This window comes from Aethalodelphis obliquidens, unplaced genomic scaffold, assembly GCF_003676395.1.
Source record: "Aethalodelphis obliquidens isolate GAN/ISIS:26980383/991018 unplaced genomic scaffold, ASM367639v1 scaffold1, whole genome shotgun sequence".
Taxonomy (NCBI): domain Eukaryota; kingdom Metazoa; phylum Chordata; class Mammalia; order Artiodactyla; family Delphinidae; genus Aethalodelphis; species Aethalodelphis obliquidens.
Window position 1 is genome coordinate 8,268,525 of NW_020837945.1, and position 14,048 is coordinate 8,282,572.

Below are 14,048 nucleotides of genomic sequence, written 5' to 3' on the forward strand. Positions count from 1 at the left end.
GCCGTCGTGCAGCCCCGCCCCCAGAGGCGGAGAGCTGACCGATCCCTCCCGCCCCCGCGCTCGCGCGTTCCTGTCGGACGAGGGTCGCAGTGCGCCTGCGCCCGGGCAGGGGTTGCCTTGGCGACTCGGCCTTTCTCTGTTTTCCTTCTCTCGCCCCCCTGCGGTTCCCTGATCCGCGCCTGCGCAGAGGACTCGGCACGGAGGTGGCCGAACTGTGGGAAGCGGCCGGAGTGGGCGCATGGAAGACCCAAGGTCGAGGGCCAACCCCAGTCCCCGGGCTCGAATGAGAAACAGACTCCACGAGAGGGCAGGTCCGGGTCCCGGGCGCCGAGGCCCAGGCCTGAGGAGGCCGCACGGGCCTTCTGTCCCTGCTTGCCCTTACCTTTTCGCACGGAGGCGAACCCTGCAGAGCTGGAGTGGCGTCAGTCCCTCCCCTGCTCCCTCCTTGCCTCCCCCCACCTTACACTGCGGGAGGTGCGCGCTGTGGCGCGTGTGCTTGTGTGCGTGTGCATGTGAGGTTTGGGGGCTGGTTGCGCCTACAGGCGAGGTATGGGTGCTTGTGTGCACGTGTGCAAGCAGGTGTGCGTTAGAGGTCTGTGTGCAGGTTGCCCGTTGGCAGTGGTTTAGGCTGGGAAAAAAACTGCGGAGAGGCTGTGCCCATAGCAAAGCGATGAGGTTATAATAGGCCAGTGGTGTGAGTCACTGACAGATGATTGTGTTTCTTTCCCACAGATTATCTAAAGACACAGGGAAAATGGTGGAAAATTCACCGTCGCCATTACCAGAAAGAGCGATTTATGGCTTTGTCCTTTTCTTAAGCTCCCAATTTGGCTTCAGTAAGTACTTTCCTGATGGATGGCCAGGGCCTTTCTCTGGTGTTCAAGGACAGGAAATTATTGCATTTGTTTGTAGAATGTGTACACAGGAACTGTGATTCTTTCTACCTTTGTCTCTTTTCGAGAAAACCTGGAGGGAACTCTTGTCTGTTAAGAGTGTTCTACATGCCAGACATGAGCCTGAAAGATTTAATCTCAACAGATCTTTAAAATGCAGCACCAGTCAAGATTGCAAAGTGAATGCAACTTGGTCCCTGCCTTTAAGGAGGTCATGGTTTTGTGGACAAGACAGAGGAGTAAATCTACAATTCTCTATCAGTGTGATAAGGGCCATGGGCAGCCAGTGTTGAGACAAGAAAAATTGGAAAGTCAGGGAATTCCCTGGGGGTCCAGTGGTTCGGACTCTGTGCTCTCACTGCCAGAGCTCCATTCCTGGTCAGGGAACTGAGATCCTGTGAGCCACGCAGCAGCGTGGCCGAAAAAAAACAAAAAACCCTGAAAGTCAGAGTGAGCTTTCTCCCAGGAACTTTGTCTTCACCAATAAGAAGGAAGAAGTGGGAAGGCATTGTGGGGTTTGGAAATGAGTAATCCGGTGTGTACCCAGTGCAGCCTGTGGTAGGGACAGCAATCAGGTTATAGAAGTCAGCTGCACTTTACATCCTGGGTCTCAATCAGTCCCCATAAGGTCCCATTTTACAGATAAGGAAACTGATGTTTACTGAGACACGATATTCCCAGAGTCACACAGTGGGCCCCATGTCTCTCCCCAAAAGGATTTGAGAATTAGGGAGAAAAGTGGGTGCCCACAGCTTTTTAGAATTTTGTGGAAACCAGAAAGATGGAGTGGTAATGCTTCTGAACCCTAACTACATCAGTATAGCCAACCAAGCTGTTGGCCAGGGGAGTCTATGGAGTGAAGAAGTTATGACTTGAGTTCAAATCCTGACTCCTCCACAGATTAGCTTTGTGGAGGACTGTTTAGTTAACTTCTCTGGTTCTTCAGATTCTTCATCTGTGAAAGGGTGGTGATGTTTATCAAATGCTTATGAAGCATAAGACAGTCCTATGAGATAGATATTGTCATTACTGTCCTCATTTTGCAGATGAGAATACAGAGGCACACGGGGCTTAAGTAATGTGCTCAAGGTCACACAGCCAGTAAATGATAAAGCTAGAATTTGAACCCAGGCACGCTGGGTTGACTTCACTATGCTACCTCTTATGTCTGTTGTGAAGATTACTTGCCGTAATGTATGCAGAGCACTTAAAAGAATGCATAGGAGCAATAAGTACAGGTTTCTCCCACAATCCAAAAGTAGAGACCATTCCTATGAAACCTTTCGTAAGCAGAAATGGCGTAAAGCAAAGAAACAGTTACCTTAGGGCACATCTTGCTAAGCAATGCACAAGATAAATTGAGATAATGCACTCAATTTGATAAAGATACTCGGTTGAGATCAAGATGTTCACCGACACAGTTCAGAGCTATGGCGGTTTGATGCCGAGATGCTGAGTGTAGCCCTGGGGAAGGAGCCCAGAAATGCCACACTCTCCCTGCTCTGGGTGGGCACTGCCTGCATCACGGCTCCCTGCAAAACAAACACGGAATGCTTTTTAAGTAAAAGCAAAAAGCCTCTTCAGATTTCCTTTGGTTACCAAAGACAGTTAACTAACGTAGGTCTTTCATAAAAGCGAAATGGCTTAAAGCGAGCTTTTGGAAAGTGGGGATACCTGTATTTATTCAGTGTTAGCTGCTGCTGTTATCGTTATCATCAACATCATCATTTTTGTAAATCCCTGTTCTATAGAGTTATTTGAAGGGTTAGAAACTATGTATTTAAATAAAAGCAATGACTTTAAGACTTAAATCCAATAGTACCCACAACCAGAAATTAATTCTGCAAATTTTTCTTGCGTACTTACCATGTGCCAGCCACTATTACAGGCAAGGGAAGAGCAAAACAGCCCCCAACTTCCTGCTTTCACAGCTTTCATTCTGCTAGGGGGGGATTGCCAATGGACAAATTAAATAATTAAACATGCAGAATGTCAGATGATAATGTGTGCCATGGGGAGAAATTAAGCCAGAAAGGAGGATAAGAAGTGGGAGGAGATTGCCATCGTTAAATACAGCGGTCAGGTGGTGCCTCACTGAGGGATGAGTTGTAAGCACAGAGACGAAAAGTGAGAGTTAGCCATGTGGCAATCCAGGGAAAGAGCCTCCCAGAGAAGAGCCAGTGCAAAAGCCCGAGGAGGCCAGTGGTTTCAAGGAACAGATGGAGGTCAGTAAGGTTGAAACCTGAGACAGTGAGGCAGAAAGTGATAGGATAGAGGAGGTCAGAGGCCAGTAGCCAACAGTCATAATGAAACTAGGTGGTGGGTGCTCAGGGGTTACATGAGTCTCTCTGTACATTGAAATATTTACTGATTTAAAAAGCTAATTGTCTTAATCTGTTCAGGCTGCTATAACAAAGTACTGTAGACTGGGTAGCTTAACCAATCGAGATTTATTTCTCACAGCTCTGGAGACGGGGAAGTGCAAGATCAGGATGCCAGCATAGCTGGGTTCTTGGTGAGGGCCCTCCTACGGTTTGCAGACAACCACCTCCTTACCGTATCCTCGTATCTTCATGTAGTAGAGAAAGAAAGGACACTAATCCCATGATGGAGACCCCTCCTTCATGACCTCATCTATACCTAACTGCCTTCCAAAGGCCCCACCTCCAAATCCATCACGTTGCGGATTAGGGTTTCAACATATTAACTTGTTGGGGGGGGGGGGACACAAATATTCCGTCCATCACAGTAGTTATAGATTGTGGTAATAGCTTTGAGGGAAATAAAGGGAAATGACAGGGAGTAATGAAGGTGTGGTAGGTGGGACACAGCTGGGAGAGCAAGTGATTGGGGAAAGCCTCTCTTAAGGCGACATTCGAGCTAAGACATAAAGCAGGCTAAGGAACCATCTGCATTGGAAGAGCCAAAGGCAGACAGCACTCACTGTAACTGCAGTGACCCTGCGTCCGCAACGTTGTTTGAAACACAGAAATGAGACACTGTCCAGAGCTGGAGCGTAGTGCGTGAGGGCTGGACGTTGGAGAGGCGGGCCGAGCCAGGTCGTTCAAGTTCTTGCAAGCCCTAGGAAGGATTTTCGATTTTATTCTAAGGGCATCGAAGGATTTGAACTGGCAAGTGATAGGGTCAGATTTGTCTTTTTGGAAAATCTCTCGACGCTGTGTGGAGAATGACTGCTCCAGTATCTCTTTCTTCAGGGTTGGAATGACTAGATCCCACTCTGAAAGCCTGGGAGTCCTCTTCACTTGTACTTTTCCTTCTCCGCCAACTCATTCATCTGCTGCTGCCACTGAGCCTGCCGGGGTCTCACTTCTTCCACAGATTCATCCTACATGCAGCTGTCACAGTGACGCACTTGAGATCCAGATGTGGACTTCCCTGATTAAAACCTCTCGTTGGAGGCTGGATGGTTATTTCTCTTGGTAGTCTGCTGTAACTGTAAAGTTACCAACAAAATATCCAGTTGTTCCCCTTGCCCAGAGCGTAAAGTCCATGTTCCTCGCCCAAGGTCTTCCATGATCTGGGACCTGTTCAATTTTCCGGCTGGTTTCTCCCTGCCTCGTACTTGATGCCCGAACCACTCCACGCTGCCTGGGGTTCCCCCAAATATGTTGCCTCCGCTTCATGTCGTTTCCAGTGCTCTGGCCACTGCCTGTAAGCCCAGGTTCTCATTCCCGCTCAGTAACGTTTAGCTGTGAGACCTTGGGCAAGTTATTTACATTCCCTGAGCCTCAGTTTTTTTCACCTGTGAGTAAGGATTACTAGCACACACCTCAGGGGTCTGGGGAGGGTCCAGTAAGGTAGTGCCTGGGAAGTTCCTGCCACTACATTTGACTCGTTTCTCTCTCCCACATGACTTTGTGAGAATAGAGACCATGTCTCATTTATCTTTATAGCCTCGACCTTCTCATAGTGCCTGGCATATGGCAGATGTACAGTAAATATTCATTCACTTAATTAAACTAAGCAAATCATTTCCATTTATGAATTTGCATTTGTTTCCCCACTGTTTGTATTTCTTTTTTTTTTAATAAATTTATTTATTTATTTTTGGCTGCATTGGGTCTTTGTTGCTGCACGTGGGCTTTCTCTAGTTGCGGCGAGCGGGGGCTACTCTTCGGTGTGCGGGCTTCTCACTGCGGTGGCTTCTCTCATTGCAGAGCATGGGCTCTAGGCACGTGGGCTCCAGTAGTTGTGACACGCAGGCTCAGTAGTTGTGGCTCCCGGGCTCTAGAGCGCAGGCTTGTGGCGCAGGGGCTTAGTTGCTCTGCAGCATGTGAGATCTTCCTGGCCCAGGGCTCGAACCCATGTCCCCTGCATTGGCAGGCGGATTCTTAACCACTGCACCACCAGGGAAATGCTGTTTGTATTTCATTAATCTTGAAAACTCAAGCTCCACACCAGTTCCTTGCCAGCTTTTCCCTCTGCCATCTACCATACCAGCTCTCTCTTCAGATCCCCAGCGCTCTCTCTGTGGTGGTTGCTGGGAACACTGTTTTCTCATATTTCCTTCCTTCCTATCGTCTACAAGCCCAGCATTTTCATCTGGCTAACCCCCTATTCATCCTTTAGGCCCCAATTTAATGACTTCTCCAGGAAATCTTTCCTAACCATTCACATCACCGCCACTGTGGGCTGAGGGCCTTCTTATGTGTTCCGATATCCTCTTTTGTTACTCGCTCGTTAGCACTTATCAGAGTGTATTGAAAACACCAATTTATTCTTCTCTATTCCTTGCTCAATTTTAAGCTCGGAGAGGGCAGAGGCCATCTCTTTCGGGTTCACCATTGTATCGCACACTCCTGACATAGAGAATTCTGTAATACATATTTGTTGAGAAAAATGTTAATCCTTCATCATCACTGAGACAGGCTTGAAATTTCTCTCTGCCACTTACCTTGGACAGAGGATGTAACATGTCTGAGACTCCAGTTCCTCCTCTGTAAAAATGGCTTAATACCTACTAGGATTGTTTTGAGGATTAAATGAAATGATGCATGTAAAGTGCTCAGAAGTGTGCTTAGCCACAGTGAGTGCTCAGAGGTTGGCTGTTATAATAGAGGGACAACGGTAAAGGGTGCCACAGAGACCCGAATTGAGGGAAATAAGATTGTGCTCTAGGAGATAAGGCATGTTGTGGATCAGAACAAGGGTAGATAAATTCACCTTTATGCCCCTAAATGTCTGTACTTTCAACCCTGTGGGGATGAAGTGTTGAACACCGACTACGTATAAAGCAAATTGCTAGGTGCTATAAGGATTACAACAATTACTAAGGCATGATTTCTGCCCTTAAATTGCTTAAAATACAGGGTGAGTAGTGGAAGTTAAGACATGTTATTTAAAATAACTAAGAGGAGTTGTTTAATGGTTATAGAGTTTCAGATTCACAGGATGAAATAGTTCTAGAAACCTGTTTCACAGCAATACAAATATACCTGACACTACTGAACATTACACTTAAAATGGTTAAGATCGTAAATTTTATGGTTTGGTTTTTTTTTTTTAATTTATTTTTGGCTGCATCGGGTCTTAGTTGTGGCACGTGGGCTCTTTCGTTGCAGCGCGCCAGCTTCTCTCTAGTTGTTTTATCTGAACCTTGATAGATTGGATGCGTGCCTTACTGACCTTTTTTCCTTTTTTTTTTTTCCCTCTTCTGCAGTACTGTATCTTGTGTGGGCTTTTATTCCTGAGTCTTGGCTAAACTCCTTAGGCTTAACCTATTGGCCTCAAAAGTAAGTTCAATGTATTTCTTAAATAAAGTAAGAGTATATCAATGCTGTTTTGAAGGATCAGGTTTTTTCTTAAGACTTATACAAATCTTATATTTATTCTTTTAAGATCCATAAATAGCCATATAGAAATTTAAAGCTTTTTAAAGACGATTATTGATACGCTTCTATTTAAAGATGGTGGACTAAATGCACATCTTTATCCCTACTTCCTCCCAAAATCTTGTTAAAATAAGCCCATAGAAAAAAATAATTGTTAAGCTATAAACCCACAGGAGCAAATAACGGGATAGTGGAGGTGTATCAATAAAATCTTGGGAAGTGGATTGCAGATAGGTGAGAGGTGACTAACTGAATTTCCACTTTCCCACATTGCTAAAGCAGGGAAGCCAGCCAGAGCCTCTGTGCCCACAACACAGAGAGGCCCAGACATTGGAGGTACGGGTACCTCTTTAACATGGTATTTCTGGGTTGGGCTGAAAACAGTGTTTAAAGAGCATTCAACCCTCAAATCCCCCTCCTCAGCCCTTAAAGCTGGAGACCAACCCTCCCCTGCAGAAGACAGGAGTTTTATGCTCTGGAAAGGCTGAGTGAGAGTCTCTAGTCTGGGGGACACTAGGTCTAACTAGGCACGTTACTGAAAACAGGGATCAGTGAAAATCTGCATTGCTGAATAGTGAGATTCCTCCCAAGCACCTTTCCTCACTAGGCTCTCAGGCTTGTGGTTGGCAGGCTTATACCACCCGCCTCCTCCCAGCAAGATAGGAGGGTGCTCCCTGAAGAAGTTGACCAGCTCAAGAGAAAGGGTCTTTAATTTCTGATAATTAGAGATCCTCCAATGGAATGGCCAGGTCTCCCATAGTGTGGGTCTCCAGTTGGCCATCCCAGCCCACATATGCACAGTGCTTCCAATTAGCTTGTTAGTAGTTCATCTTTATTTTTATTTTTATATGTCTCCCCAGCCGCCTCCCTGCCTTCCCAGTACTTCATCTTTAAATATGAATGGGCAACTTATCAGACATTAAAAGAAAGCCTCTAAAATGAAATACAAGAGAAAAAAGCAAAAAAAGAAAAGAGAAAAGAAACTTGAAGAAAATGGAGATAATGCAAAGAGCAGAAGAAAACTTTAAAATAAAATCCTCAGAGATAAAAAAAGATTATAACTATGAAACAACAGGATGCTATAAAATAGGGAGTGTTCAGAGAATTACTGCATTTGGAAATTATAAATATGGTAGCCAAAATTAACATTTTAATGGAAGGTTTAGAAGAAACACCAAAAGTAATCTCCAGAAAGTAGGACAGAGTATAGCAAAATAGAAAATAAAGAAAAGATGAGGAAAGTATAACAGCAAAAACGCTCTTAGAAGTTCCAGAAAGAGAAAACAGGGAAGAAATTATTAAATAATGCACCCAATAAAACATGTGAGGTAGAGCATTTGATGTGTTTAACTGTATTAAGAGGCATACTAGATTCTATCCGAGAATTTGAGGACTGAGCATTGATAGGTACATGGGAAACCAAGCAAACAGACAAAAAGTAGTAATTAATTTCCAGGAAAAACAAAAAATTGTACAAGAAGACATAATAATAATACGTTACAGTGCTCAGTTTCAAACATTATTTATATATACATCTTTATCTCCATAGTAGGATGTTCAGAGAAAATGTCTGAAGTTTAAAAAGTCAAGAAATAGTAATAGGAGTATGTTGTGTAGGAAGGTGGAGGTAAACACCAGAAGAAACAGCTTAGGTGCTGAAAGTGTTCCCTGCTGGGAAGAAAGACACCAGGGCTCAAACAGGCGTACAGGATAGCAGCTTCACTGTAGGCCAGTAGAACTATTGGACTGCCTTTTAGGTACATGTATTATTTCAGTCAAAGCTAAAATTAAGTTTAAAAGTGTATTAACTTGGTGATGAACTGTAGAGAACTGCAACTTTTTAGGAAGTCTGTTACCTACTTTAATATTCTTTTCTGCAGATACTGGGCAGTTGCACTGCCTGTGTACCTCCTCATTACTGCAGTGATTGGTTATGTGCTCTTATTCGGGATAAACATGATGAGTACCTCTCCACTCAACTCCATTCATACAATCACAGGTAAATTTATATCAAAGGAAAGTGCCGGGGGTTGGAGGAGTCGGGTATTGACACTTTTGTCAAGAAAAGCAGGGACTTCCCTGGTGGTCCCGTAGTTAAGACTCTGCGCTCCCGGGACTTCCCCAGTGGCGCAGTGGTTAAGAATCCTTCTGCCAATGCAGGGGACACGGGTTCGATCCCTGGTCCGGGAAGATCCCACATGCTGTGGAGCAACTAAGCCTGTGCACCACAGCTACTGAGCCTGCACTCTAGAGCCCAAGGGCCACGACTGCTGACCCCACGTGCAGCAACTACTGAAGCCCACGTGCTCTGGGGCCCATGTGCCGCAACTACTGAGCCCACATGCTGTGACTACTGAAGCCCATGCACCTAGAGCCCGTGCTCCACAACAAGAGAAGCCACTGCAATGAGAAGCCTGTGCACCGCAACAAAGAGTAGCCCCTGCTCACCACAATTAGAGAAAGCCCGCATGCAGCAATGAAGACCCAACACAGCCCAAAAAATAATAATAAAAAAAAATAAACCTAGATCATTAAAAAAAAAAAAAAAAGGCTCCGCACTCCCAGTGCAGGGGGCCCAGGTTCAATCCCTGGTCAGGGAACTAGATCCCGCATGCCACAATTAAGAACCTGCATGCTGCCACTAAAGGAGCCCACATGCCATAACTGAAAAGATCCCACATGCTGCAACTAAGACCCAGAACAGCGAAATAAATAAATAAATAAATATTTTTAAAAAAGAAAAAGCAACAAAGAACAGGCTGTAGTAATTGACGCACATCAGCATAGTAAAAAAAACTGGGAGAAATAAATACGATTATACCAGAGGAAATGTTCACATGGCACAAATAAGCTGTCATGAATATGCTGTTTATTACACTAGTTAACAGGTATATTTTCCCATAAAAACCACAAGTATGTAATATGTTCCTTGGCAACTTTGCCTGAGAGAAACTTCTTTTATCCTAAACAAGCTGTGTTGATCAAGGGATGACAAAGAGGTCCATACAGACCTTGTCTGGGAGGAGGAATTTGGGGGTGTGTATCCTCAGGATCACTGTGTACACCTGACCGCAATTAAGTGGATAGAAGAGCCACGGCATGTTTTCTGTAGTTGTTGTTAAGTTCTTTTATTTCAAGTCTAAAGATTAAAGTAGATTCCTGGGAGTTCCCTGATGGCCTGATGGTTAGGATTCCCGGCTTTCACTGCTATGGCCTGGGTTCAGTCTCCTGGTTGGGGATCTGAGATTCCACAAGCCGTGTGGCATAACCAAAATTAAAAAAAAAAAAAAAAAATTAGATTCCTGAACTTGCTTGGATTCTAGGAAGCAAAGTATTTTTTAAGTTCTGGTATGATTTTTTAACTTTTAGATATTGCTTTTCTGATAACCTACTGTGTTCCCTGCATACTTGGCTGGAATTACAGCAAATAGACAATTTGTACAAAGAGGGGAAATTGTTAAGTTTGCATGAATGATTGTACCAAATGATTGGGGTGTTGATATAATTCTGTTCCTATGAGAAATGTACAAATGGGGCTTGAATCATCATTGTACAGTTGAATGAAATTTTTTTTTTTTATTTATTTTTGGCTGCATTGGGTCTTTGTTGCTGCACGTGGGCTTTCTCTAGTTGTGGCGAGCGGGGGCTACTCTTTGTTGCAGTGCAGGGGCTTCTCATTGCAGTGGCTTCTCTTGTTGCGGAACACGGGCTCTAGGCTTGCGGGCTTCAGTAGTTGCAGCACACAGGCTCAGTAGTTGCGGCACGCAGGCCCTAGAGCATATGGGCTCATGGGCTCAGTAGTTGTGGCGCGTGGGCTTAGTTGCTCCGCGGCATGTGGGATCTTCCTGGACCAGGGATCGAACCCGTGTTCCCTGCTTTGAAAGGCAGATTCTTACCACAGCGCCACTAGGGAAGTCCCTGAAATATTAATTTCTTACCCAAGTTAGAGGATGCAAAAAGTAACTTGGCTGATTTTTATTGTAATTGGGACATTTCTTCTAAAGAGAGAATTTAAGGGGCCTTTTAATTATGTTAAACATGGTATTTGTCATTATCCAAACATTAGCCTAGTAAACTATGTGGTGGGTCTCCACAAACCACAGAGATTGTTGAAGAAATTGCTTGGGTAAACAGAGCCTTTTGTCCTCTTCTTACAGATAACTATGCCAAAAACCAACAGCCAAAGAAATACCAAGAAGAGGCCATCCCAGCATTAAGAGATATTCCTATTAGTGAAGTAAACCAAATGTTTTTTCTTAAAGCCAAAGAACTTTACACCAAAAACTGAATTGTACATAGACTAATACCAAACATTTATTACAAATTTTTGATGGAAGAATTTCGACCGTAGTAATTTTGACTGTCTTTCTGATTAATATCCAGTATTGAAATGTTAAAAAAAAGAAAGAGAAATGTAAGTTGAACTTCTCTTAGATTAAGTTCTATTAATATTATAAATGTTATCAAATAGTAGTTACTAATAGAGTAAATAAAATACTACATTACCATATGGCAGGTGTCCCTCCAGAGAGGCATTCATGTTGTAATTTTCAAAGGGCAATTGTGTCCTTCCCACTGTTTGTTCTTAGAAGCCCAGAATTCAAACTCCTAGGTTTAGGAGAAGGGCACATTTAATGTGTGTCTCTGCCATCAGATTTGTGTCTCAGGGACGACTGCTTTAGATGGGGCAGTCGACGAAAGCTGCTGCGAGGAGGCAGTTGGGGTTGAGGTTTGATTAGCAAAAACAGGAGCCGTCGTCACATAAAGATTAGAGGGTCAGCAGGGAGCTTCCAGTACCGAGCAGGCAGGACAGAGACCTTGGGTGGGAAGGAGGGAAGGAGCGTGGTGTGTCCTAAGGCCAGGAGGCCAGCAGGGGGCCTAGCGCTTGCTGCTGGAGGGTGTGAGGGCTGTGAGGACCAGTGTAAGAAGTCTGAGTTCATCTGTCAGTGTGATGGGTTTGAGGCCCTTCACATACTGAGCCATTAGGAGGCTTTGAGGAAAAGTGTGTCATGGCCTGATCTGTGTTTTTTAAAAGCCACTGAGGGGAGTTCCCTGGCAGTCCAGTGGTTAGGACTCTGCGCTTTCACTGCAGGTTCACTCCCTGGTTGGGGAATTAAGATCCCACAAGCCGCTGGTTGCGGCCAAAAAAAATAAAATAAAAGCCACTGGGCGGTGGGTGGAGGGTAGGTTCAGGTGGGGGAATTGGGGACAGGGAAGAGTGTGGAAGTAGGGAGACGGGTCAGGAGACAATTGCATTAGTCCAGGCAGAAAATGCTTGCCGCGTAGAGCAGAGTGGTAGCTGTGGAGCTGCGGAGGAGCGCGTAGCTTTGCAGCATTTGTTGGAGACAGCTGACTGGGTAGATGGATCTGATTGTACAGGGTAGGCAGGCTACTGAGAGGAGTTGTGATCAAGAGTCATTCCTGGGTTTATTTAAATTACTGAACTGAGTAGATGATTGCACCTTCTACTGAATCAGACAGATTTGGGGAAGTGCAGTTGAGGGGGTTGGAGGATTTGGTAACTAACTATGGATTAGTTTGAGCAACGCTGCCGTATTAATATCTGGGTATGTCTCGTGTAAGATTAAGAAGCCTAGATAGAAATGTTTAAAAGAAACAAGCCACCCATAACTTAGCAGGCATATACTCATAGTTGGCCAGGGGGACCAAATCTAAATTCATCTAGCACTCAGTGCCGCCTATCTTTTGATAACTTAAATCTCTACCCAGGATTGGAGGCACACATTTTAATTTATGCAAATTTAACTATATTTTCTGTATTTAAAAATAAAAAAGGAAAGAGAAAAGAAAAACTAATAATTTTAAAGAGTTGGGAAAACGAGGACTTCCATTTCAATAACATATCCCTGCCCAGTAAGCATGAGATGGATAACGTGAATCTGCTGTTTCTGTTCCCTAATGAGTCCCAGTTCCTGTATTAATTTAGGGTAAGGGCACGTCACCACACTGAAGAGCAGTTTGAGGGGACCAGCCAACTCTGTCAAGGGTAGAATGATAAATAAATTGTGTCCTGTTTATACAATGGAAAACGACACTGCCATGCAGACAAGAATGAAATTACTGCTCTACCTAGCAACGTGAGTGAATTTCACAATGTCGGGCATAAAAAGCCAGATATAAAGGAATATATACATATATATATATATGTACACACACACACATATATATATGTATATATATGTATACTGTATGATGCCATTTATATGAAGTTCAAAATCAGGAAAATAATTTTTAAACCTATGGTGATATATATTAGAATAGTGGTATTAACTAGGAGGCAGCATGAGAGAATCTGCTGGTGATTTGAAAATGCCCTACATCTTGATTTGGGTGGTAGTTACCTGGGAATCACGTATGTTTAGAAAAATAGTTATTATCATTAAGATTTGTGCTCCTAATGTAAGTTATACATCAATAATGAGGTAAAGAACAGTACTATGCCCCATCCCCAGAAATTTTGATTCATTGTTCTGGAGCAGGGCCCAGGCCAGGGTAATTTTTAATGTCACCCAGACACTTACAACAGGCAGCCAGGGTCAGAACTTCTGCCTTCGTTGATTGGACTTAAACTGACCCTGTGGTCAACCAGGGCAATGGCCATTCACTTTGGAAGAGAAAGTGGCAGTTAACAGAGCTGTCCTCTTCCCACCAAACTGGAGGCTGCAATTCCGTTGAAGGTCATGATCAATTTAGTGCACCTGCCGCTTTATACTCATAAAGAGTAAGAGACCCAAAGAGTTTCTGTGTATGTGGATTATATAGAGAAATTAAAGTAGAAATTTTAAAAATATTTGTTTATAAATAATAAACCTGTTACATTTTGTTGTATTTAAGTAACATTTTATGAAAAATAACTGTATTTTCCAGAACAAATTTAGTGAGACAAGTAGAATTGTTTAACATTTTTGCAGATCTGTTTAACATCTGGCTTAAAGGAAGACAGCTGGGTTCTCATATCTGCATCTGCATTCTGTTCTGGTACCACATGCCACAAAGCCTCTGGAAAACTCCACTGCATACTCACAAGAGAGTGAGTGTGAAGAAGACAAATAGCATCTTATTATTATTATGAAGATGGTTTTGACCTCAGAGACCCCCTGAAAAGACTACACTTTGAGAACCACTGGTTAGTGGGCCTCAACTAGAGTGTATGTGTGTGTACTAGAGTAGAATACATTATAGCGGAGCACATTGCACTTGGTAAATATCTTGATTGAACACCTTTTGTGGTCACTTCAGATCCTCTCTGTCCCACGTCTTATTCCAGCCACTGATGCTGCTT

The 14,048-nt window shown here is 43.9% G+C and overlaps 1 protein-coding gene across 2 annotated transcripts; it reads left to right on the top strand.

Annotated features, from left to right (window-relative positions):
• The first annotated feature begins 107 nt into the window (after positions 1-107).
• On the top strand, positions 108-13,594 carry PIGP (phosphatidylinositol glycan anchor biosynthesis class P). 2 transcript variants are annotated; one of them, XM_027099709.1, is made up of 5 exons: positions 108-203; positions 733-836; positions 6,574-6,646; positions 8,626-8,744; positions 10,903-13,594. In XM_027099709.1, the coding sequence occupies exons 2-5, from the start codon at positions 755-757 to the stop codon at positions 11,031-11,033; spliced, it is 405 nt and encodes a 134-aa protein (XP_026955510.1). In that variant the 5' UTR covers positions 108-203; positions 733-754; the 3' UTR covers positions 11,034-13,594. The 2 variants fall into 2 exon arrangements, with proteins under 2 accessions (XP_026955510.1, XP_026955433.1); XM_027099632.1 differs by having other exon boundaries at positions 111-252.
• Positions 13,595-14,048: the final 454 nt, after the last annotated feature.

Bases quoted from the DNA above. Each gene is read 5' to 3' on its own strand.
- PIGP (XM_027099632.1), top strand. The intron at 837-6,573 runs GTAAGTACTTTC...CCTCTTCTGCAG, and splicing joins AAGCTCCCAATTTGGCTTCA to TACTGTATCTTGTGTGGGCT. The intron at 6,647-8,625 runs GTAAGTTCAATG...TCTTTTCTGCAG, and splicing joins TTAACCTATTGGCCTCAAAA to ATACTGGGCAGTTGCACTGC.